The 22,050-nt window shown below is 38.2% G+C and overlaps 4 protein-coding genes and 1 long non-coding RNA gene across 6 annotated transcripts; all 5 read right to left on the reverse strand.

The window, feature by feature from the left end:
* Positions 1 to 1,273: 1,273 nt before the first annotated feature.
* Positions 1,274 to 5,076, reverse strand: LOC137717529 (aspartate aminotransferase, cytoplasmic). Of its 2 annotated transcripts, none has more exons than XM_068456921.2 (12): positions 4,521 to 5,076; positions 4,222 to 4,293; positions 3,850 to 3,911; positions 3,684 to 3,767; positions 3,468 to 3,567; positions 3,261 to 3,384; positions 2,874 to 3,037; positions 2,591 to 2,728; positions 2,265 to 2,386; positions 2,084 to 2,178; positions 1,820 to 1,940; positions 1,274 to 1,532 (listed from the first exon to the last, which is right to left on the reverse strand). In XM_068456921.2, exons 1-12 carry the CDS (start codon positions 4,587 to 4,589, stop codon positions 1,448 to 1,450), a joined length of 1,236 nt encoding a protein of 411 aa, XP_068313022.2. In that variant the 5' UTR covers positions 4,590 to 5,076; the 3' UTR covers positions 1,274 to 1,447. The 2 variants fall into 2 exon arrangements, with proteins under 2 accessions (XP_068313022.2, XP_088555204.1); XM_088699078.1 differs by having other exon boundaries at positions 1,910 to 1,940; positions 4,521 to 4,849.
* Positions 5,077 to 7,186: 2,110 nt separating this feature from the next.
* Positions 7,187 to 9,037, reverse strand: LOC137718324 (tetraspanin-19). The gene is made up of 5 exons (XM_068457848.2): positions 8,699 to 9,037; positions 8,362 to 8,461; positions 7,975 to 8,055; positions 7,783 to 7,887; positions 7,187 to 7,622 (listed from the first exon to the last, which is right to left on the reverse strand). The coding sequence occupies exons 1-5, from the start codon at positions 8,860 to 8,862 to the stop codon at positions 7,359 to 7,361; spliced, it is 714 nt and encodes a 237-aa protein (XP_068313949.2). The 5' UTR covers positions 8,863 to 9,037; the 3' UTR covers positions 7,187 to 7,358.
* Positions 9,038 to 11,155: 2,118 nt separating this feature from the next.
* Positions 11,156 to 14,576, reverse strand: LOC137717431 (uncharacterized). The gene is made up of 7 exons (XM_068456802.2): positions 13,885 to 14,576; positions 13,461 to 13,792; positions 13,020 to 13,359; positions 12,334 to 12,482; positions 12,153 to 12,246; positions 11,558 to 11,629; positions 11,156 to 11,459 (listed from the first exon to the last, which is right to left on the reverse strand). The coding sequence occupies exons 1-7, from the start codon at positions 14,443 to 14,445 to the stop codon at positions 11,415 to 11,417; spliced, it is 1,593 nt and encodes a 530-aa protein (XP_068312903.2). The 5' UTR covers positions 14,446 to 14,576; the 3' UTR covers positions 11,156 to 11,414.
* LOC148695174 (uncharacterized) lies at positions 11,771 to 12,139 on the reverse strand. The gene is made up of 2 exons (XR_015965323.1): positions 12,008 to 12,139; positions 11,771 to 11,913 (listed from the first exon to the last, which is right to left on the reverse strand). It is a non-coding gene; the product is annotated as an uncharacterized LOC148695174 (long non-coding RNA).
* A 439-nt stretch (positions 14,577 to 15,015) lies between the features above and the next one.
* On the reverse strand, positions 15,016 to 17,975 carry LOC137718487 (uncharacterized). The gene is made up of 3 exons (XM_068458050.2): positions 17,241 to 17,975; positions 16,373 to 16,453; positions 15,016 to 15,676 (listed from the first exon to the last, which is right to left on the reverse strand). Exons 1-3 carry the CDS (start codon positions 17,614 to 17,616, stop codon positions 15,309 to 15,311), a joined length of 825 nt encoding a protein of 274 aa, XP_068314151.1. The 5' UTR covers positions 17,617 to 17,975; the 3' UTR covers positions 15,016 to 15,308.
* Positions 17,976 to 22,050: the final 4,075 nt, after the last annotated feature.

Raw genomic sequence — 22,050 nt, forward strand, 5'->3', positions numbered from 1 at the left:
TTGTATCCATATCGTGCACTATTCGTCAACGTAATAAAACGTTGATTAGGCCTAGACTCCAATATACCTGTCAGCACCCAAAACGAGTGTAGCACTCAATCTGTTTAAATCCACCATTCCGGCGAGTGCGGCACTCAATCAGTTTGAATCCACCATTCCGGTAATAAGAAGGTACTTCCTTATAATTAGACCTGGAAATTAATCATCAAATCGGAGTGTAATCGCAAGTTCTCTAAGATCGGATGTGTCACTACATCCAACAGAAGAGGTTTCCATCCCGTTTTTGGTTAAGAATTAATTAAAGAAGAATAAGGATGTATTAAGTGTTTTGTGTTAAGGTCATGGCTATTAGAAAATAGCTTGGCTCGTTGTCTGCAAATCAACAAATACTTTGTCAAAAACACAAAAAGTACAACTTTTAGGTACGTGTCATAACGTCGATATGTGATTGGCATGTAAGTTACTTCCAATTCCAAATTAACAAGAACATTTTAAAATTTTCTACAATGCACCACAAAGAAGGATCCATGTTGATGTGGAAATTGGGTTGAAAAATATAATATTCGGAAAAATTGAAGTCAAAATATGAAAACCTACCTCAGTTCTATAAACACCAATCCTCACATTCAGCTTTTGGGGATTGGGTCTTTGCAATAAGCAACCAGCATCTGTGTTTTTTTTTTTCCAAACGAAAAAGAAAAAAGAACATCTATCTTATAATTTCATTTTTAGCAAGTCGATATTCTATTTCAAACTACTCTAATATATAAGAGCAGGAGTTTATCTCTCGTGGATCAATCGAGATAACTAGACACACAAATATTCAAAGTTTTAGGCAAATGTTGGTGTGAATTGCAGAATCCCTTGAACCATCGAGTCTTTGAACTAAACATAAAGAAATCCAAGGTTTTAGGAAAATGTGGGAAAATCTATTTTCTTTACCGCGGGAATTGTTACCTCAGGAACCTGAGGAATGTTTGCACATGCAAAACCACCATCTTGCGCCATGATCTCCGCCAAGAGAGTGGCAGAGCAGGAAATCTCCCTACAGTTATGGAGCTGAATGGCGGGGGAACTGAGCTGAGATCTGGAGTTTCGGACAAGCGGTTGTTGGGTTTTAACGGTAAAAGCCTGTACCATTTCAGCGACAGAAGTGTTAGTTTCGTGTTTACGAGTTTTAGGATTTAACGAGAGTGAACTAATGGCATTGCCAAGTTTTGATGAAACGACAATGCGTTATCAGATCGTGGCCAACAATAATGTGCCTAACCAATTGAGAAATCATTGGCTCAACGCCGATTAGTGGACGGATATAAATGTCATTGACAATTATTCATTCCTTCACATTTTCTATTTTTAATACCAATGGAAAATAATTCATTTCTAGTGTGGCCCTTGGATTACAAAGGAATTTCAATTTGGCCCTCTTATGCATTTCAACATTGGCTTAGACAGCAGTGGTTACAGCTGCGTGTATTGCATCTGCAAGATGAGGAACTGTCTTAGGACCAAGACCTGCCATGTTAATCCTCCTGCACGGTAACAACAAGAGTGAGTAAATTATATTGTATCGTCATGCCGTAAAACTGTGCCGCAAAGTAAAATTATGTGTTCGATCAATGAAAATTCCGGTGGAAGACTTGACGTGCACTGACAAATCATGCTCCGGACCCTAGCATTGCATATTTAAACTGGATTGCATAAGAGAGTACATTTCTTGTCTGCGTAATCCATACCCGAAACAAAAAATGTAACTACGTATGCGGAAATGCACATGCATTGGGGGAAAAAGCTAAGTTTGTAGTGTGTGGGGTGTTACCCATCAGATGGCAAGTAGATGTGGTACTCTTTTGTAATGAAGGCAACTTGTTCAGGGCTCAATCCTGAGAAAGTAAACATCCCCACTTGCCTGATTATGTAACTCCAGTCACCGGGAGTACCTGCCAAATCATAACCGAGAGCTTGAAAAAATGACTCGAACCAACGGAGGCAAAAGGGTATCTATAGGTGACTAATCACGCTTTTAGTCATGTTAATCCTTCTGCTAGTAAAATACATTCCACAGAGAGAGAGATTGCAGTGCCTTTGTCACGCAGCGCATTGAATAGGTGTTGGCGCATGCTCATTAGGCGGTCAGCCATTGCCTTCACTTCAATACTCCATTCATTGTACATATCCCTGCAAACAGAGGCAGACACATGTTCCTGATTCCAGTGCTCTCAGTTAAACTGCACGAAGGCAGACACATTCGTATAATCAAATACCTGTCCTTTAGGATAGCAGCCACTATGGCTGCCCCATGAATGGGTGGGTTAGAATACATGGGCCTGATCACGAGTTTCAGCTGGCTTTCGACGTTGCAGGCCACTTCTGCTGTCTTGCAAACCTATCAAACAAAAAGCTTTATGATTTCTAGTTTCAGGAAAATCCGTTGAAGCCGATATGTGCAGAAAATAGAAGAAAGAGTGAGTATAAATACATGAACTACTATAAAAACAAGATTTTTCAGATGTCTATACAAGCAAGCATCAATAGGTTCTTTTTATGTTAAGTTTTTGGGCTTTTAGTGTAGGAAAAATTGGTGTCTTACAATGCTGAGTGCCCCAACACGTTCTCCGTAAAGTCCCATATTCTTTGAATATGACTGGGCTATAAGGCATTCACCACCATCAGCAACAAAAAGGCGAATCGATTGCGCATCTTCTTCCAGATTTCCACTGACAAAACCCTACATAGATACCCTAGATGAAGGTATGTAAAGAAACTTGCACCTATTTCTCAGGTGCAAGAACCCGCATGCTTCAACGCTTGGGGGACCCTAGCAAACTGAAAAATGCAAGGTGTTCTCGACCTTTAACGAAACAGTACCTTACCTGATAAGCACAGTCAAAAAACGGTAACAACCCTTTTGATCTGATCAACTGTCTTATCTGCTTCCACTGTGACATAGTTGGATCAACACCAGTGGGATTTTGCGCACATGCTTGGAGAAGCACGATAGCTCCTGTTGGGGAAGAACGAAGATCTTCCAGCATGCCTGTCAATCACCAAAATTGAAAAATGAAAGAACATTGAAGCATTGTAACGGTTGGAAAACTGTGGATAGAATATTAGGCGCAAACAAATTATAGATTTTAATCAAATATTTTCACAACAGCTCTTATTGATCTTCTGACAGAAATAATAGATGAATCTACAGAATACACAATCTACGGTATAAGGTAGGAATGCGAAGGTAGCATTTATACTCAGAAAATTACCTTGAAAATCCAGTCCACGCGTTCCTGGGTCATAGTAACGGTAAGTCTTAATAGCTATCCCTGCCGCGGAGAAAAAATTTGGGTGGTTTCCATATGTTTGCTGGGACATGTACACTATATGATGCTGAGAAAGGTACATAATCAGTCCATGTCACACGAATCCATTAGCACACGAAAATGCTAAAGACAAAAGGATAAGTGCTTTACTTGACCGTAATGCTTTGCTAAAAAATCGGCTCCAATCCTTATTGAACCGCTACCAGACAAGCACTGGGCAGTAGTCACTCTATTCTCCTTTATAGCAGGGCTGATTCCAAAAAAATTGAAATGCGCATGCAATCAGCAAAAAAAACCCGTATTGTATCCATATGGTGCAAAGTTCGTTAACATGGTATAATGTGGATTAGGCCGGGACTCCAATACCTGTCAGCACCCAAAACGAGTGCAGCGCTCAATCTGTTGAAATCTGGCATTCCAGTAATAGGAAGATAATCCTTAAAACTGGACCTGAAAATCATCCAAACCGGAGTATAATCGCTACTCGAAGCAAATTACAATTGCAAGAACAACGAGACACCTTACAACTTACAAGTCATTGACTAGTAACTGCTCCGCTCGACTAACCACATCTAAAAGGACAGGTCTCCCATCCTGTTGTTGCATAAAAATTAAGTTAGAACAAGGATGTATTAACTGTTAACAACTTTGTCAAGGTCCTCAAGGACATTGTTTCGCAATATAATCCAAGTAAGCCTGATGGGTCCAGTCAGCAAGAAATTCAACAAGCTAAGAGTTAGTTGTGATTGTAAGTTCTGTTAAGCTAAGATTAGTTAGTCACTAATCACAATTAAATGGATCACAAGTATTTTCACAAACAGTAATCGATTGTTTGAAGTGGTGAAATTGCGCCGAAAAAATTGAAAATCGCTAGAATTTTGAAGTGAAAAATACGAAAACACACCTCAGTTCTGTAAACACCAATGCCCAAATTCAGCTTCTGAGGACTCGAGTCTTTCCCATAAGCAGCCTGCATCTGTTTTTCTCAAAACAAAAAGAAACAAAAGATTCTTTAAAACTCTCTACTTCTTGACAAGGCGATATTCTATTTTAAACTACTCTAACTTAAGAGGATGGCAGGGTGAAGAAGGCGGCCATGCTGTCCTGATCAACTGGCCTAACCCGTGAATTCATGTTTTCATATAAACTAGACATATAAGAATCGAAGTTTAAAGCAAAAATGTGGTAATCAATTTATTTTACCGCGTAAAGTGGGACTTCAGGGACCTGAGGGACGTGGGAGAATACGGAACCGCCGGCTTGGGACTCCATGAATGCCGCTGAGAGAGTGGTGGAGCAGGCTGGTTGTGGTGGAGCTGAGCTTATGAGTTTCGGACAAGTGTTTGTTGGGTTCCTACGGTGAAGGTTTTTGTTATTTCGGAGACCCACCAACACCTGAACTAAACGGCATTGGCAAGTTTAGATAACCGACAATGCGCTTTATCAGAATCAGATAGTGGCCTCCCATGATAGGGAAACGACAGCAGACTTGAAGGTGGCCTTCATTTTGATTGTGATTTTCTCAATGGCCATAATATCTATACCAAGGTGGCACAATAAATGAGTATGAAACTCTGAACTCATCATTTAGGTTGGAATTTACGACTTCTCATTTATTATTATAAGTAAAGAAGAATATAATGTTAAGTGGCAGCGTGATTGAAAATTTAAAAAATTTCACAGTGATTGAAATTTTGAAAATCTACTTATCTTGTCTTAACTCGCTGTATTTGTGATCTCTCTTGATTGTCACTAATGTTGTATGCGAGGAAAGTGAGCAAAATTTATACAAAAAATTCTTATGACAACACACAAACATTTGGATTTGGAGGCAAAAAAGTTAATGGGTTCTTACCCGCTACAATCTTTTGACCCAAACATTTGATTTGAGTCCAGGAATTTGAGTTTTGGATTGGAGACGACCTTGGTCTTGGGCATTTTGATTTGCAAATCCCCGAAGGTTTCATGGTTGCTTTGAGTGACTGCTTGCTCATGCAGTCTTCATATTTCACTTGTGCAAGTACTGACTAGGAAGCTTTTGGAATTTGGAATTAATACAAAGATATTGATACAAACGACTTGTATTCAAGTAATTAAATGTGTCTACTCATGCACGTCATTTTGATATGTTTAAATTTCTTTTTCAATACAAGTAGTGGATTATCATGGTGGTTAGGATATTTTTCTTTAACCCACTGCGTTTGAGGTTTAAACCCTCTCCCTTTTCCATAATGTAACTTTAGTATAGAATATTGCTTGTACTAAAAAACAATTGTAACATAAGGGGGTAGAACAACCCAAAACTAACTCAACAAATTCTTACAAAGAGTTCGAATTGTAGAGACTCCGACCATGTCATCAAATAAATGAGTTCAATCCATTCAAGTGGATTCTCAAAATGATGATACCCAAGATTCATATTATAACTCCAATTGGCAAAGTCATTCACCACAATGTTCTTCTCCCAATAGACAAGAACCAACTAGCAATCCACTATCCATACCGTAAATTGTTTGCGTTGATCAATAATGTTGGTAAGAAGATAAAAACTGGTATTAGTTATAGTTTTAATTAAATTAACCACTATAGCTGAGTCCATCTCCACACAAAGAGTTGAAATACTTTTGTTTACTGTTATAGACTAAAATAAAGCCCCCAAATTTCAGCTTCAACCAATTGCCCTTTGCCCAAGCTGATCGAAGACCCAAGCCAATCACCACTGTTATCTCGTAATACTCCCCCAACACCTATATTCCCAGCAGTGCTGAGCCGAGAGCAATCCACATTAAGCTTCGCCTTCCTTGCAGGAGGCGGGTCCCAAGCTAGAGACAATTGCGCTATAGGTCCACTGGTGCACTATATGAGAGGCGTCAACCCATTCGTTCACGGACTTGGCTTCTCTGTTTTCATACATTCTTATCTTTTTTTTATTTATGCGGTCACGATTAAATCACATTAATATTATATATATATATATATATATATATATATTTTTATTATCTCTATAAAAAAATCAATATAAAATGTTGACGTGGTTTAACCGTGATCGTACAAAATAGGAGAGGATGAGAGTGTATGAGAACTGAGAGGGCAGAGAAGCCGGGTCCTTCGTTCACAGCCTTAACAATAATATTTTTCAGAGGCTTTTTAACCAAATAGTTCTTGAGATTTGTGTAACTCATCACTTTGGTTCCTGATATTTGAAATCAATATATGTAATCCCTGAGTTTGTCCACCATCAATCATTTTGCTCCTTACTTAAAAAATTATATTAAATAAAGACCAAATAACAAAAATAACCTCAATGTAATAGACAATAGGCCAAAAAGATTTGATAAAAATTGAGAGTATTTTTGTTATTTTATCTTTATTTAATGGAAATTTTGCTAGGAAGAACCAAAATGATTAATAGTAGACAAACTCATAAACCACTTCTATTAATTTCAAATCTCAGGAACCAAAGTGAGGAGTTACGCAAATCTCAAAGAGCATTTTGGCTAAAAAAATCTTTTTTAGAAGATGCGGCATACATACCAACACGTGAAAATAAATATGCTACTTCACCCAATTTGTTCAGACCCTTGGATTTCAAATCGGACAAGGTCTGCCCTTCCACTTTCTGTGCCTTATTGTTTGTGTAGTCACGGTTAAACCACGTCAACATTTTATATTACTATTCATTTTTGTCTTATTATCTTTATAAATATATATATATATATATAATATTAACGTGACTTGACCACACAAAACAGAAAAGCCACAGAAAGTGGGATGGCAGACAATCCTTGTCCTTTCAAATCAAACCCTAAAACACAGTTCCTCTCTCAACACGACAGAGACATCAACAGAAAGTAAACAAATGAACGATGTAAACAAATGCTTTTCAAGTAATTAATTTTGGAGAGAATTACTAGTTTCTGTAAAATTAATCCATTTCATTCTATCTCCTATGCTACTTTTTCAACCTCTCCCAAACTTCCCCTTTCACCAAAATACAAAAATGCAGGGGAACCCTAAACCCAAAACTTATATACTTCTTCCCTAACTAAGAGTGACTCTTCTGTGAAAATGCATTCTGAAAAATCTCTGTGCATTTGAAACAAAACTCGGGCGTGGCGGGTTTTCGAATTCTCTTGACGAAACTTCATAGTTTCGGAATCCATGTCGCCATATATCTAGTAAAGATTGTGTAGGCGCTGCCAGAAACGAATATCTGAAGTTTGTGACATCAGAATAGTTGCATTGATCCGCCCCCGGCTCGGAACCAATGGCCCAAAGAATGATCGCCAGCACAATAGCTTTGATCTGCAAAATGAACTTGCGTTAGCTAAGAGTCATGGGAAATTTTGTCCTACCAACATTGTCTAAACCGTTAGGTCAATAGAGTTATGCTGATATAACGATTCAGACAATTTTCGAAGTTGAGTAAAAAGAGAGGGTTTTTTTTTTTTTTTTTTTTTGGTACCTGTGGTATCAAGATGATAATTACAATGAGGCGGCACACGTTTAGATGAAACATCAAGAAATTTTTGAACACGGTGTGATCCTCATCAATGTACTTTACAAATTGCTGTCAAAAAAGCGGCTTCTTTAAAAAGTGATTTTAAGTTAATGACTGAATGCACCACATAAAAATCACAAGTGCAGGAAGGCATACCACTTCCCAGTCCATCCTATAGAAAATGTTGATAATCACTCCAACTTCGAGGCAAAGAAGACAGAAGATGGAGATTATGTACTAATTAGAACTGTTTAAGGACAAACCAGATCGATGAAATTTGTGTAAACATTCATAAACTAGATTCAAATTGCAAAGAGCATAGGCTCCTAAAAAATTATTGGTATTGCTAAACCTGGTAAAAAGTTCAAGAAAAAAGGACGGAAACTTTTGGATTGCGATTCTGACACTCATTTTGCACTCGAAGGGAGGAGCGCAGGAGGTTAAAATGAGTGCGAAAATCACCGGCCAAGCTTTTTTTGGACATTATAACAAAGATTTTAAGCCGAAAATTAATAGAAAAGTTGTAATCACCAGAAAGGATACAATGAAGAGAGTAAAACTGCTGATGGAATTGGCAACCATATGACCGCAAAGGGTGCTCAGGCAGACAGCAATTCCCATACCTAAACATGTATAGATAAACCTGTCAAACAAAATTGCAACCGATGATTTTCTAACAAAAGAAAAATATAACAAAATTAAAGAAAAAACGGCAGATTGCCTCTGCCTATCAGTCCATCACACGATATAACAAAAACGCTTTTCGTTTTCTTCGATACAAGCGATATTCAAGAACGAGAGATTTGAACAGAGAACCTCGGACGCGAGGATAAACGCAGTACCATAGAAAGATAAAGAGCAGAAATGTGAATTTTTTTACCATGGCTTGGGGACATGCGAGACGGGAGGGAGCTCAGAGACTCCAACTTGCCATTTCTTGATGAGCCAAAGGGAGTAGATGATGACTCCAACTCCACAAACGTTGACAAATAAATTCAAAGCTCTCATGGAGTTGTGCAAGCAAAGCCTTGCACTGCCTACCATTTTTCTCAGTCAGCGGTACTATTTACCAGACCCACATTTATTTCTAGCTACTTAGCAATTACATATATATCGCAGGACAAACAACAATTATATAATATTCAACCTTTCATTCTTCTTGAGAAAAGACCATGGGGGTTGAAGCCCTTGAAGGAGAGTTGCTGGGATTGGGTTTGGTGACTGTCTGGAGGATGTGCATGTGGGAATTATTTATCTTGTTAGGGGGTTGGGCAACATTCCCAACTCACATGTCATAAAATGGAGAGAAACTTACAAATTGTGGTGGTCCTCAATTTAGTTAACATTTTAACGTGACAGTGCGTGATTGATTTGTGATTTCATCGTAGGTGTCAAACATTTTAAGATCAACATGATCCACCACCTACATCATTGGTATCACAGAAGGCATTGGTGATATTAGGTGTGGAATTCCCAATTATTTTGTTGTATTTCTATATAAGGCTCTATTCTCCAACAATAAAAACAGAATCCGACTCACAGTGTGTTTGAGTTTATCTCAATAAAACATGACAGTGTCTAATTGGTTGAAATACCACCGCACTAGAGTCCCTCTTGTATGTAAGTCTTCGATGAAATAATTGACCAGCAAGTAGAATTACAAAAAAAAAAATTATTATTAGTTATTCAAAATAGTTATCACGCACTTCTATCAATACCAGTTGTTAATTAAGTCAATTTTTAGGATAAAAACATATCCAACTTGAATGTTAGATGAACAGCACACTCATCTATGTCCAAGTTGAAACCGCACACCTAACATTCAACCAAGTACGAGGAAACACTAAAGACGCAGCCTTCATGTCCATAAAATGTCAACCAAATCTGTCCTAAGGACTTATAATCGTTTAATTAAAGGTAAATTAAGTACACAATATAAAATTTGACTAAATCTTGGCCGGTTAATGCTTCTATTTTGACCACTTTGGTACTTCGGTTCAAAAAAATAGTCAATATTAATTTTATTCATGCGAAATGTTAAGAACATTTTCTTAAAAATGAGATTTTTATAGATTTTTTATTCTTTCTTAATTTAATGTCAATCATCGTGTTAATATTATACCAAAAACATGAAGTGACAAAAAATCGATAAAAAATATCTTTAAAAAACCTCCAGTTCTCTTTATCCATTTTAAACTAGATGATTTTCAAAAGCTGACTAAATTGTTTTATATTTTCTTATTGATCCATAAATTCACTCTCAACGACTACAAATTTTGAAAACCACACCTTGCAATTGCACATACAACAACACCAAATTTGACTCTTTTTCAAATTCTATTTGCTTAGTGAAACAATAGATGTTCAATACGAAACGAATATATATATATATATATATATATATATATATTTTTTTTGAGCTATTATTGATACTCTAAAAATACAATCATGCATTTTATGAAGTAGAAGATTATGGCTCTATACATTATTCTCTTTTCGAAACAAATGATAGTCACAAAGAAAAATCAGGTGCAAATGTTAATAGTAGCTCTCTATCACAATGGTAGAGATAAGTATTGCCCTTACACCACAACACGGGATTCAAACTTCGTCAGCTCTCTAATCTAACGAATCTATCATTTCACAAAAAAATAAAAAATAAAAACTAATTGAGTTATAAATCCGTTGCTGAAAATAAAATATCAAATCAATTAGAAGGACAAACAATAAATAAGTGGGGCAAAAAGTTTTATACTTGTCGAATGAAAAATGGTACCAAGAAAAAGACAATGGAGAATTGACATAGAAGAATGGAAAAACGACAGGGAAATCAACGTAATTGGTGCTGTCGTAAATTGTCGCGTTCCCCTCAAGTCAAATTAGTGCGGGTGACCACATGTGGGGACCTAATCGCATTTAGTGCACGATGATTGGGTTTATCCCTCCAACCTCAAAACAGATGTATAATTCATGCCTAAACCTTCGAAGATGAGTACGACTCCAAAATTAACCGTTGCACAGGCTGAGCCCACTCATCATCTATTTAGTGTGAATAATATTGTTTGTTTTAAAAAAAATTAAAAAATAAAAACCCTACCATTGCAAACAATGTGAAGTGAATCCAAGTTCATACATGAAAGAATAACTACATGAGGCGTTATACAAAGGAATATAAGCGAAAAGCAACACGAGATGAGGGCGAAAATAGAGTAAGAATTGGTTCTTTTGACGAGTTTCATAAAATAAGTAACACGGGTAAATAATCCACAGTATATTCAAAGCGACCCCAACTCTCTATACTTACACTGTTAATGTCTCATTCATCACGTGACACGTGTTTTGAACAATATACCACACACCCAATTATTGCTTGGATTCAAGGAAAAAAATACTTGCAAAAATTCAACAGGTGAAAATTACATTTTCGATAATTTGAAGAGTTAAAAACCACATCCGCCAATTCAAAGGAGCAGGAACATGAGACATATAAGTTATTCGAAAGATGAAGAAAAAACATCTCAGGACATCATTGTCGAAAAATCTAAACGAGCAAAAATTGCAGGAGAGGAAGGTAAACTGAAAAAGTGATGGATGAATCAATCAAGCTTTACCCTGTCCATATCATTGATCACACCTTCAAGCTGCGATGAAAAAAGTTCAAGATATTAAAAAAAAGAGATTAACTAAGCATTTCCCTAATGTTGCTAAATAAGATGGGAAAACAATGAGTTATGAATACCTTCACGATCTGCCGCAAGAAGTAATCACCGTATCGTTTTACTGGTTTTGATTCGACGACAGAAATCAAGTCCTGCAGTAGATTAGAACTACTAAATGAATAAAACGTATGTGTCATCAATTACCATTTTCCAAAACAGTGATTGAACCATATAACTTTAAAGTTCTTGCATGTTAAGCTTATTAGATTAACTCTAGCCCAATTTACACTTGATAAGGCTAACAATTTCCCAGTAAATAAATCATCATTGAAGGCAGGTCACCAAGTGTAAGAGAAGGGCATATCAGAAGATTCAGAACAACTGAACCCATTTCCAATGACAAGCACCCACTCTTTTTGCTTTGCCTTTCGGGGCACTAAATTACATAGTTAGGTCAAACTAATTACAGAAATTACATGTTTGCTTGAGCTAAGATTGTTTTAGATCTTTTGAGGCAGGTTTATAATCACCTCAAAGAAAGTCCCATGAACCAAGTGCTGAAGGAGTTCTAGTTTCTTACAAAAGGTCAACTCACAAAGATGCCCTTGGAACTTTGAATTGGCCTTAGATCAGTTTTCCACTAACAAAAATATAAGGTAATAGAAGAAAACATACATCGTCAATATAGAAGTCCACATCAGCATTGGAAATAACTTTTCCCTCAGTATCAACGGAATGTGTCTTGTGCTTGTATGTCAACAAGATAGTCCTACAAGACAGAATGACAAAACATTAGCAAAGAATCCAAAAGAAGAATTTTAGGCAACATAACTACTAGACTATCCTCATTAAGTACCTCAACTTGGCTTCATCCACTTCCATGTAGCTTGCAAGCTTTCCAACGGAGATGGATGAATAGACTTTTAAGAAGGTCCTGACGCCTGATAATAACTGTTGCTGCTTCACTTCATAAAGGAACAGTTTCAATTGAAGTCTATAAGCATCCTGCAATGGTTAAAATGGAATTTGATTAATCAAGCACACGTGCCGGAAAATTCATTCACATAATATAATTCCCCAAATAGAGAATTTAACACAACGACATTTTCCCAATACAAAAGTAAGAGTTTCATTAGCTTTCCTTCCACAACTGTTTTTACATTATAAGTTATAACACACAGAGTGACTAGGGACGGTGTTCAATTTTCCTATAGTATGGTGCAAAGAAAGCCTATGAAATTTTCTTATTGCTTAAGTGTTTGTTTCAAATATCTCATGAACTGATACTATGCATGTATCAAGCCAATCATCAAATCGTGTAAAATGCATGAAACTCTCAACAACAGATAATTACAACTCTATGTCCTCGAATATTCATCGTATCATATATGGAAGGTACTAAATTAGTAAAATTTATGTGGGAACTATATATTTTTTGTCCTGGAAGCTGGCTTTATACCATTGCAGAAAGTTATACCACTGCTTTCTGAATTGAAATTCTTTTAAACCACTTATTTCAGTTTACCTAGTTGGGGTTCATACCTGGTTGTAATTAACAAGGGGCTCCTCAAAACTTGGAGGAGATGGGGTAATGAACTTAGGGCATGCATAGGAGAAGAGCTCATCGTAAATAGCAAATGCTTCATCATCATATCTTTGCATTCTGTTCATCTTCTCACCATACTTCTCGCGCAACTGAGAGTTCACAGTTTCCTCAACAAGCTTCACTTGGGGACATAGTGAAAGAGCAATTGCCAACAGGGCATACATCTGCTCATTCTTTTTTAGTATCTGCTCATACTGAGGAGATTTCTGATGGAACTGCTTGGTCTTGTAGATGTACAACAGAATCTTATTGAATTCACGAATCGCCTCCACGTACCTGCAACAAAACCAACAATACTCCTAAGGCTCCCTAAACAACGTTTGATACACGTACACATCTAAAGCGAAAACAAGATCAAAACACAATGAACAATGTACCTCCGCAACATAAGATTGGCGAAACCATAATGATAAATGGTGGTAATGTGGCTTCCAATAACAGTGGTGAAAACACCTTGTTGGGTAATGTCGATGGGCTGCAAGCATTTCAGACCGGTATGATAATCACCCAAAAGACAATGAACTCGAAGCAAACCCACCATGCTGAAATACCCCAACACCTTCAACACATTACTGCCACCATTATAATCATACCCATCATTGGCAGTAAACTGCTCGAGCCCTTCCTTCTCTTGCTCGAGAATCTGAATGATCATCGACTTCTCAACCAGAGCTTGCAAGAAATTGAGCACACCATACACATTCCAAGCCTGCAATAAAATCAACAATGAGAAGTTGAGAACACAAATGAGGGTTTAGGGTTTCAAAATTTCTGAAATTGAAATTTGGAAGCGATGATTACTTGATCAAATTGCCTGAGAAGAGCAATCTCCTGCTCGTTCTTGTTCTTCATCTTAGCCCTGTACTGACAGAAGCTCTGGAACTGGTAGACGAACTCATCGACCATGTCCCAAAGCCACTGGTTCGGCAGCTGCATATTAACGACGCCGTGGAGGACGACCTGGAAGAGGCTGCAGTAATTGTCCCAGGAGTCGATTCGCTGCTTCAGCGTCGGGGACAGGCGGGCGTAGAGGTGGCGGAACCACATCTCGCGGTAGAGGAGGCAGAATACGTGGTCGTTGTCGACGTAGTCGGCGACGGCATCGACGGATGGCCAGGGGGTGTCCTTGAAGAGGCGATCGGAGAGGGTCTGGAAGGAGGTCTCGTACATCTGGTGGATCTCGTAGACATTCTTCTCGCGGATGTAGCGGTAGAGGTGGACGACAAAGGATTTGACGGAGTCGGGGACGAAGTTGGGGTCGTAACCGAGGTCGGAAGACGGCGGGGCTCCGGACGACGGTTGGCGCTGCGTCGCCGATGTCTCGTCGTAGGTGCCTGCATCGTCGTAGTCGTATGCGGCCATGGTCGATTGGCGGTGGTTGCTGTTGGGAATTCGAATGTCGAGAGAGCCGAGAAGGGAATGTGCCGCTCAGCCACAGCTCGGTGAGAGAAGGACAGAGAGATTAGGGTTTTACGCTCTTCAGTTCAACTGCAACACTAACTGACGAACGCATTTCATTGGGCTTGGATTGGGTTTGTTTGGGCCTATGAGTTGGCTGGGCCTTTTTATTCGGGCCTTTGATTACGCGTTACTTGGGCTAAACATGTAACGTACAACAGACTATCTATATGCACGTCCTGCATAGAAAATTTTAATAATCAGGAGACGTTATGCACAAAAAAATTATGTAAAATAAATTCCAATTCCGTCGCATCCTTGAAGCTACAAGTCCTTACTTTTTTGCTGCATCGCTTGTCGCATGATACGAATGCCCTGTGCGCCAGGTCATCACATCCAAAAGAATAGGTTGAAAAGAAAATTTGATAAAAAGACTCAGAACGTGTTCACTTAGAATAAGAGAAGTCGTGAATCAGAGTGATACTTGGTTGTTATATATATATATATATAGAGAGAGAGAGAGAGAGAGAGAGAGAGAGAGAGAGATCTGGTTAGATATTCACAGGCTACCAAAGAGGGCATGTGCAACAAAGGTTACAAAATCAACATGAATCTATGTCCGAAAATTAGCTTTCAATCTCTGTTACATCATCACTAGAACCGTTTCAAAGCTGGCATCTTCAACAAGCCAACGTTGAATTTCAAACTACTCTATCCACTCTTGAATTTGTCAAAAAATCTGCCGGAAGCTGTTTAGTTCTGAAAGGCTTCACGTAAATACCACACCATTTGCATGTTAGAGTTGACGGAGGTATGTAAGAAAGTTCTTAATAACTGCCAGGTTCATCTTCTTCATCAGACGATAGGAGTGATGACCCCATCCATGCTTTAAACCCTTCGTTAACCCGCCTTTCCACCTCTGGTGAAACTTCTACAGGATTCTCCAACATTTCTAGCCCCAGGTTTCGACCACCAAAGTCTCCCTCATCAAGGATTGCCGCTGCTCTCCTTCTTAGAAAAAAGGCGGTTCCTCCATATAAAATAACCATTCCCCAAGAACCAACCTCATAGCACCAGAAAAGGGGCACAGAGCAGGAGCTTCCTTGTGTGAGGAGGCTTGAACCAAGAAACAATGCAAGTAGACCAAATATGACAGCAAAGACGGCATTCAGAATCGATAGACATCGAACCCCACCTGCAGATTACAAATGAGAGTTCAAACCTCACTAGAGGTTGTCGCGCAACTAAACTTTTGACCAAAGATGCCAGGATATGAAAGCCAGGTTAAAAGGACATGCTGCATTTTGTGTTATTAAAGAAAAATGACGTGATAAAATAGACGAACTTCCAAGGCCACAATTTTTGTATGCCTGTTCTGGCAAGGCCCACCCCAAGAAGAAGTGCGCAAAATCTTAAGGAATGCAATCAATCACTTAGATCTACCTTTAAACAACAAAAGAAAGCATTGCCCGGCCTGCTAAATAGATGTAAGATCCTCATGTATTTTCTTTACCCTGACTCATTGGCAACTAAACAAAGTATGAAAAAAAAAACAAAAATCTGCCACACTAAACTCACATCGAAAACTTCATTGTTTAGGAGTAATTAGCTCCATATAACTAGTACCAGGTGTAAAAACTCAAAACAGCCAAGCAAGATTTTGAAATGTGATAAACAATAGATAGCTGTGACTGACGTATAGTGGATACAGTAGTTCATTTGATTCTTTGAAACATTACAATAATTAAAACAAGAACAATTGAGGCAAACTATCGTGTGTGCAAGATGAAAAAACAAATTGTAAATGAGTTTGACCCACTAAATATCATTAAAGAAAAGGAAAATCAGAGCTTGACAGAGAGAGAAAGTGAGAGAAAGAAAGGGAGGATACCTCTTTTTGAAGCACAATAGTTATTTTCAACAACCCTTAAGCATCCATGTCGTGTTGGAGCAGAATAAGCAACAATGATTCCTGCAACCAGATTGAAACTATGAGAACCATTTAGCATATCGAAATCAAACTATTGCACTGAAAAATGTTAGATATCATCCATGTAGAATAATGAGACAATATCCAATGAAAAATGTACTTTCAACTACAAATTCTATACCATGCTATATGCACAGCCAATTAATACCCATTTCTACGTTTCATAAGCAGATTATGCCTTAACATGAAGCTGGCCACAAGGTGTGAATCAACCTTTGCTGAACCGTATAAATCCCATTTTCGGTTTGATGCCTTTTCCTTTTGATTGGGTTTATTGATACAAGAAAATACTAAAATGTACCCCTGCTTACATCTTTGAATCATAATCATCTTGCATCCTCTATAAAGCTATCAACTTGTGGTAGTATAAGCATAAATCTATTCCACCAAGCCAACACTATAACCTACGATTTAGACATACTTAGACCATGATTTATCCGAGCTAGCAAATCCCCGATTAGAAATGCCATTTCCTTATAGTACTTCTAATAATTTTTCTAATCAAGTATAGCAAGACTTCACAACTATCCAACATATAACCTATAGATTCCCCAAATCTTTCGGCTTGTAATCACTAATAATAATCATTTTTTACAAGATTTTCGATCTTAATGCACTCTTAGTTAACCAAGTTTCCACCTTTCCACAACCCAAATCAATGAAAAACACAAAAATCAAAATTTTAACTACCACCCTCTTAGATTTATTAGCATTCAAGCAACAACTTCAAATTGGAAACAACTAAAGTAGAGCTTAACAGCTTCCTTACCCGCGACAAGGTACACGAAAGTAGCCAAGAAAATGATCAAGGAGGGAATGAACACAACCATCCAATAGTAATCCGCAATCTCCTGATCTGTAAGATAAAAAGCTCCGGGAAACAGATCGGAATCCCCGCCTCTCACATTCATCGGCAATGAATTAAGCCTCCGGTCGCCACAGAACGGTCGCTTAGTCGGGTCGGCCGGAAACACAATATTCAAGCTGATAACCGTGCACACAACAACAACGAGGCAGACCAAAGCCACGGAAGCCATTAACAGCGGTCTCTGGAGCTTCTCCCACGCCCTGTCTTCCTCCCGGAGGCTCTCGTACTCGCGCTTTGGCATGAACGCCTGGCGAAGCGCGTCGCCGATTATCGCCATTTTTGAACCAAGGTCGAGAAACCCTAGCTCAATCGAATCAGAAACGAACTGGGTTTTTGCTTCTTGGACTGATTAGCTAACCCTAGGTTCTTCAATTGCCCCAAATATTGGGGCTCCTGATCCAAAACCCTAGAAAATTCGCGTGTGAAATGTATGAGAGAAGTCGGTGGTGTTGCTTCCAGATATGATCAGTAACTCAGCACCAATTTTCACGCAAGCTTTCGGGATTTGGCGGGTTTTGGTGTGCGGTGGCGCGTACACTTCACAACCGCTTTGGTTAGCTGAAAATTTTATTACTTGGGTAGGGCCGCCGCCGTTAAGTAATGATTGGCCTAATTATAGAAAAATGATTGTAATTTGTCTAATTAGGTGCATGACACATCCCCTAATGCAAATGGATGAAGATTTTCTTCCCTACTAATCTATCTTCCCTCTTTCCTCTCCTATTTGAACAGTTACGGTTTAGCCGCGTTAACATCTTATATTGATTTTTTTTATAGATACAATAAGACAAAAAATAATATGTGAGAGGAAGGACAGGGAAGGGGATGGAAATAGGGGAAGAAAATCATACTCCAATGCAAAATGGTGAGTCCACTAACCACACTTCTAAAACAAAAGGTTAAACCACCTAGGGATGATTCAGTAATTGGGGACGAATTTTTGTATTCTATACAGTAAGTTCTGAGATCAATTCCTGGCATTGTGTGAACCACACAATGATGGCTAGGAGATGCTAAAATGTCTCCATAAGTCTTTCTAATTATCACATCCCGGCCTAAGCCCCACCACATCCCGGACTCGACTCCACCGTAGCACGATATTGTCCGCTTTGGACCCTGACCACGCCCGGCCCGAGCCCCTACCACATCCCGGGATCGACTCCACCGTAGCACAATATTGTCCGCTTTGGGCCCTGACCTCGCCCTCATGGTTTTGTTTCTGGGAACTCACACAAGAACTTCCCAGTGGGTCACCCATCATAGGATTGCTTCCGCGCGCTACTCGCTTAACTTCGCAGTTCCTACGGAAACTGAAGCCAGTGAGCTCCGAAAAGGCCTCGTGCTAGGTGGAGATGAGAATATACATATAAGGCTTAGAGGATTCACTCCCCTGGGCGATGTGGGATGTCACAATCCACCCCCTTAGGGGCCTGACGTCCTCGTCGGCATACTCGCACCACACAGTAGAGTGGCTCTGATACCAACTAACAAAACATCACAAATGTAGGATCACATTTGGGTGTTATATAATTAGTACTTGTCCAATCGGATTGCACTTAGGCTATTTATGCTCTGATTGTGTATTTCACACTTAATCTCGCACTAACACCTTATTTTAGCTAGTACTTTTAGTAGTTTGGTTTTTATTCACTTGTATTTCTCTATATCATTATAGCTTCCGCACTGTACACATGGTTATGTCACTCTCACGTGACTGTCAGCACGCCTTGATTTAGGTCGGGATGTGTCACTAACTCTTAAAAATTGGACTGGTGTAGCAAAGCCACTAACTAGTTCATTTTTTTGAAAAAAAAAATACAAAGGTTACAAGTAAACAAACAAAAGTTAGATTGACATGAATCCATAAAAAATGGCATTAATCTATTAGACAAAGCAAGAAGTTTCAGTTGGTTTCTTGACATATTTTGATTGTCGATACATTTTTTAAGTATATAATTGCACATTGAAAACTCAAGAAAATCGTTGTGATTTTTCATTCTATAAATAAAAAGGGCCAATCATCAAAGAAATATAAATTATTTAACGGCAAGGTTCAAACGAGAAAAGACTTATAGTAAATACTAGGCAACCAGAGGCGAGAAATGACGTAATAAACGACGAAATGAATCAGGGAGTTGAAAATAAACGTAGATCCAGAAATTCCCGAGTAGTTTAACCTTTTGAACTATTCTTTAATCCATGGACAATATTTACTTCCAATGATTATTCCAGACTCCAGTTAGTTCATTGCCTAGGTTATAATTTTTTACTAGTTTCGCTGCATGCGCTTTGCATCATAGGAACTACGCGCCTCAAAGATGTGTTGTTTTATATTCTTATATTTTAAGTGATTATTTTATAAATTGTGCATGTGCACACATCATAACATATTTACGAACATGTGATCGGAGCAAATAATTGGCAACCTAGGATATCCGGATTCTCATTATAACTTCTAGTTTTTTATGATGCATTTGGAAGGAGATTTTGAATTATGTGAATTTTTCTTTTTATGCTTAGATGATTTATCTTTTGAAGGTAAGGTCATCTCCAACCGAAGGGTCTAAAGGGCTTGAGGGCCGAAAATAGCCCGAAAATCGTCTCCAACTGAAGGCTAGGTCAGAAGGCTGTGGAATCTGAGAGAGCCCCACATAATCAGATAGGACTGGAGGTAAACCGACAGGAAAGCTTAAAAATAATTTTGAATCCAACGGCTAGCTGGCGCCAGTTACCGTTGGATTCAATTTTTTTTAGGTTTTTTGGGCCTTTTTTTTTAAAAAAAAAAAAATTCTATTTTTTTTCCTATAAATACCTAAACCATTCCTCAAAAAAATTTCACCACTCCTACACCATTTCAATTCTCATATTTTCCTTCCTCTTTCAAAAACCTATCCTTCAATTTTTTTAATAATTTTGAAATGGCCTCGTCTACAATGAAAGGTAAGGCTTGGACCCGAAAAGAAGATGAAGCTCTTTGCAAGGCTTATAGATGGGTGTCAGAAGATAGTGTGAGGGGGAATTGTCAAACAAATGACAGTGTTTGGACTCGTTTGTCCAAAAAATATTTAGAGTTCTATGAAGGCACCACTCCAGTGAATATTCGAAATCACGAAAGTTGTTCTTCAAGATGGAAGAAACATCTTCAGCCAAGTTTGAACAAATGACATCAAGCATTGTTAGTAGCCGCAAGTAGACATGAAAGCGGCGCTAATTACTACGATGAAGTAAGTGTTTTCACAATTTATTTTAAATATTTAATTATATTACATTTAATTTCATAAATTAATTTCCTTTAATTTTTTTTTCTAGGTACACCAAGCGGAGGAATTGTATATGGAGAGCAACTCGAAACCCTTTCAATTTCACAGTTGTTGGGAAATTTGTAAAGGGTGGGTGTTATTTAAAGATCCACCACAGAGAGCTTCTATGCCGGTGTTCGGAACTGCATCATCAGCTGCAGATATGGATGAAGATGGATCTCCAACCATTCAACAAACAAGGGTAGAAAATCCGTCTTCGGGTGAAGGTTTCATACCTAGGGCTATGGGACGAAACAAGGCGCAAAGGTTGAAGGAAAAGGGCAAGACAAATGATGATTATGCCGCTCAACATGAAGTGGTGGCCTCATTGCGATTATTGGTGGATCAAAATGCCCTTGAGGCAAAAGAAAGGAAGTGTAGGCATGAAGAACGGGCCAAACAAATACAAGAAGAGATGGATGATAAGAATATGGAAAGGAACACTTCGAATTACACTCCAATGAGTAAGGCCTATTTTGATAGAAAAAAAAAGAAATTATGAGTCGACGACAATTGTTTACCTCTGACTATACTCCTACGATGGGGGATGATAAAGATGATGTTGATTATGGATATTAAGTTTAAGTTGTTGTAGTTTTTAAATTTAAGTTAATGTTGTTTTCAAATTTAATTTGTAGTTTTTAAATTTAATTTGTCGTTTTTAAATTTTAGTTGTAGTTTTTAAATTTAAGTTGTTGTTTTTAAATTTAAGTTGTTGTAGTTTTTAAATTTAAATAATAAATTATGTTTGGCCCTATGACCCTCGGTTGGATACGGTTTTTTGTGACAGGACTAAAACGAGCCATCTGGCCCTTTGGCCCTCGGTTGGAGATGGAAGCAAATATGGCCATGTACTGTTCATTAAAATATTAATATCTTGGAGGATATTTGAGGGCCAGATGGCTAAAACGAGTCATCTGGCTAGCCATCGGTTGGAGATGGCCTAACTAGTCTCCCTTTAGTTTGAGAGGAATTAAAGTAGTAACTTCTTCGATCCCAATACAACCCCCTCAATTTGCAACCATGAATAGTGTGGATTATCTTCCAAATGTGTTTTCAAAGATGTAGCCGAAGAAAATGGTGCTTTCGCAACCATTTGGCTGGATGGTGATGGATTCATAGCAGAACGGCCTAACGTGAATGTGGCTTTTGTTACAGAGTATAAGGAACTTGTGATGCCTCAGTTTGACAAAATTATAAGATCATCTCCAACGTTTAGGTTAAAATTTACAATTTTTAACTTAGAAAATTTAGGTATTAACCCATAAACAGTTTTTCTGCTTCAACCCTTTTGGGTTAAATTTCTAGCCCGACATTATTAAAGAATGAATTTAAGCTAATATTTGTCTTGTACTATTAAAAAAAAGTTAATATTTGTCTTTAAAGTAACTTAAAAAAAAAAAAAAAAAACA

Source organism: Pyrus communis, chromosome 8 (genome assembly GCF_041283825.1).
Source record: "Pyrus communis isolate YQ-2024b chromosome 8, ASM4128382v1, whole genome shotgun sequence".
NCBI classification, from domain to species: Eukaryota; Viridiplantae; Streptophyta; class Magnoliopsida; order Rosales; family Rosaceae; genus Pyrus; species Pyrus communis.

Excerpts from the sequence above, each read along its gene's own strand:
- LOC137717529 (XM_068456921.2), bottom strand. The coding sequence starts at position 4,589 with ATGGAGTCCCAAGCCGGCGGTTCCGTATTCTCCCACGTCCCTCAGGTC. Across the intron at positions 3,385-3,467 it reads TAGCAAAGCATTACGGTCAA|CATCATATAGTGTACATGTC; the intron begins GTAAAGCACTTA and ends TACCTTTCTCAG. Across the intron at positions 1,941-2,083 it reads CAATGCGCTGCGTGACAAAG|GTACTCCCGGTGACTGGAGT; the intron begins GCACTGCAATCT and ends ATGATTTGGCAG.
- LOC137718324 (XM_068457848.2), bottom strand. The coding sequence starts at position 8,862 with ATGGTAGGCAGTGCAAGGCTTTGCTTGCACAACTCCATGAGAGCTTTG. Across the intron at positions 8,462-8,698 it reads TCGCATGTCCCCAAGCCATG|GTTTATCTATACATGTTTAG; the intron begins GTAAAAAAATTC and ends TTTGTTTGACAG. Across the intron at positions 7,623-7,782 it reads TTATCATCTTGATACCACAG|ATCAAAGCTATTGTGCTGGC; the intron begins GTACCAAAAAAA and ends TTCATTTTGCAG.
- LOC137717431 (XM_068456802.2), bottom strand. The coding sequence starts at position 14,445 with ATGGCCGCATACGACTACGACGATGCAGGCACCTACGACGAGACATCG. Across the intron at positions 12,247-12,333 it reads GTGGATGAAGCCAAGTTGAG|GACTATCTTGTTGACATACA; the intron begins GTACTTAATGAG and ends TCTGTCTTGTAG. Across the intron at positions 11,630-12,152 it reads TGGACTTCTATATTGACGAT|GACTTGATTTCTGTCGTCGA; the intron begins GTATGTTTTCTT and ends AATCTACTGCAG.
- LOC137718487 (XM_068458050.2), bottom strand. The coding sequence starts at position 17,616 with ATGGCGATAATCGGCGACGCGCTTCGCCAGGCGTTCATGCCAAAGCGC. Across the intron at positions 16,454-17,240 it reads TTTCGTGTACCTTGTCGCGG|GAATCATTGTTGCTTATTCT; the intron begins GTAAGGAAGCTG and ends ATCTGGTTGCAG. Across the intron at positions 15,677-16,372 it reads CTATTGTGCTTCAAAAAGAG|GTGGGGTTCGATGTCTATCG; the intron begins GTATCCTCCCTT and ends TGTAATCTGCAG.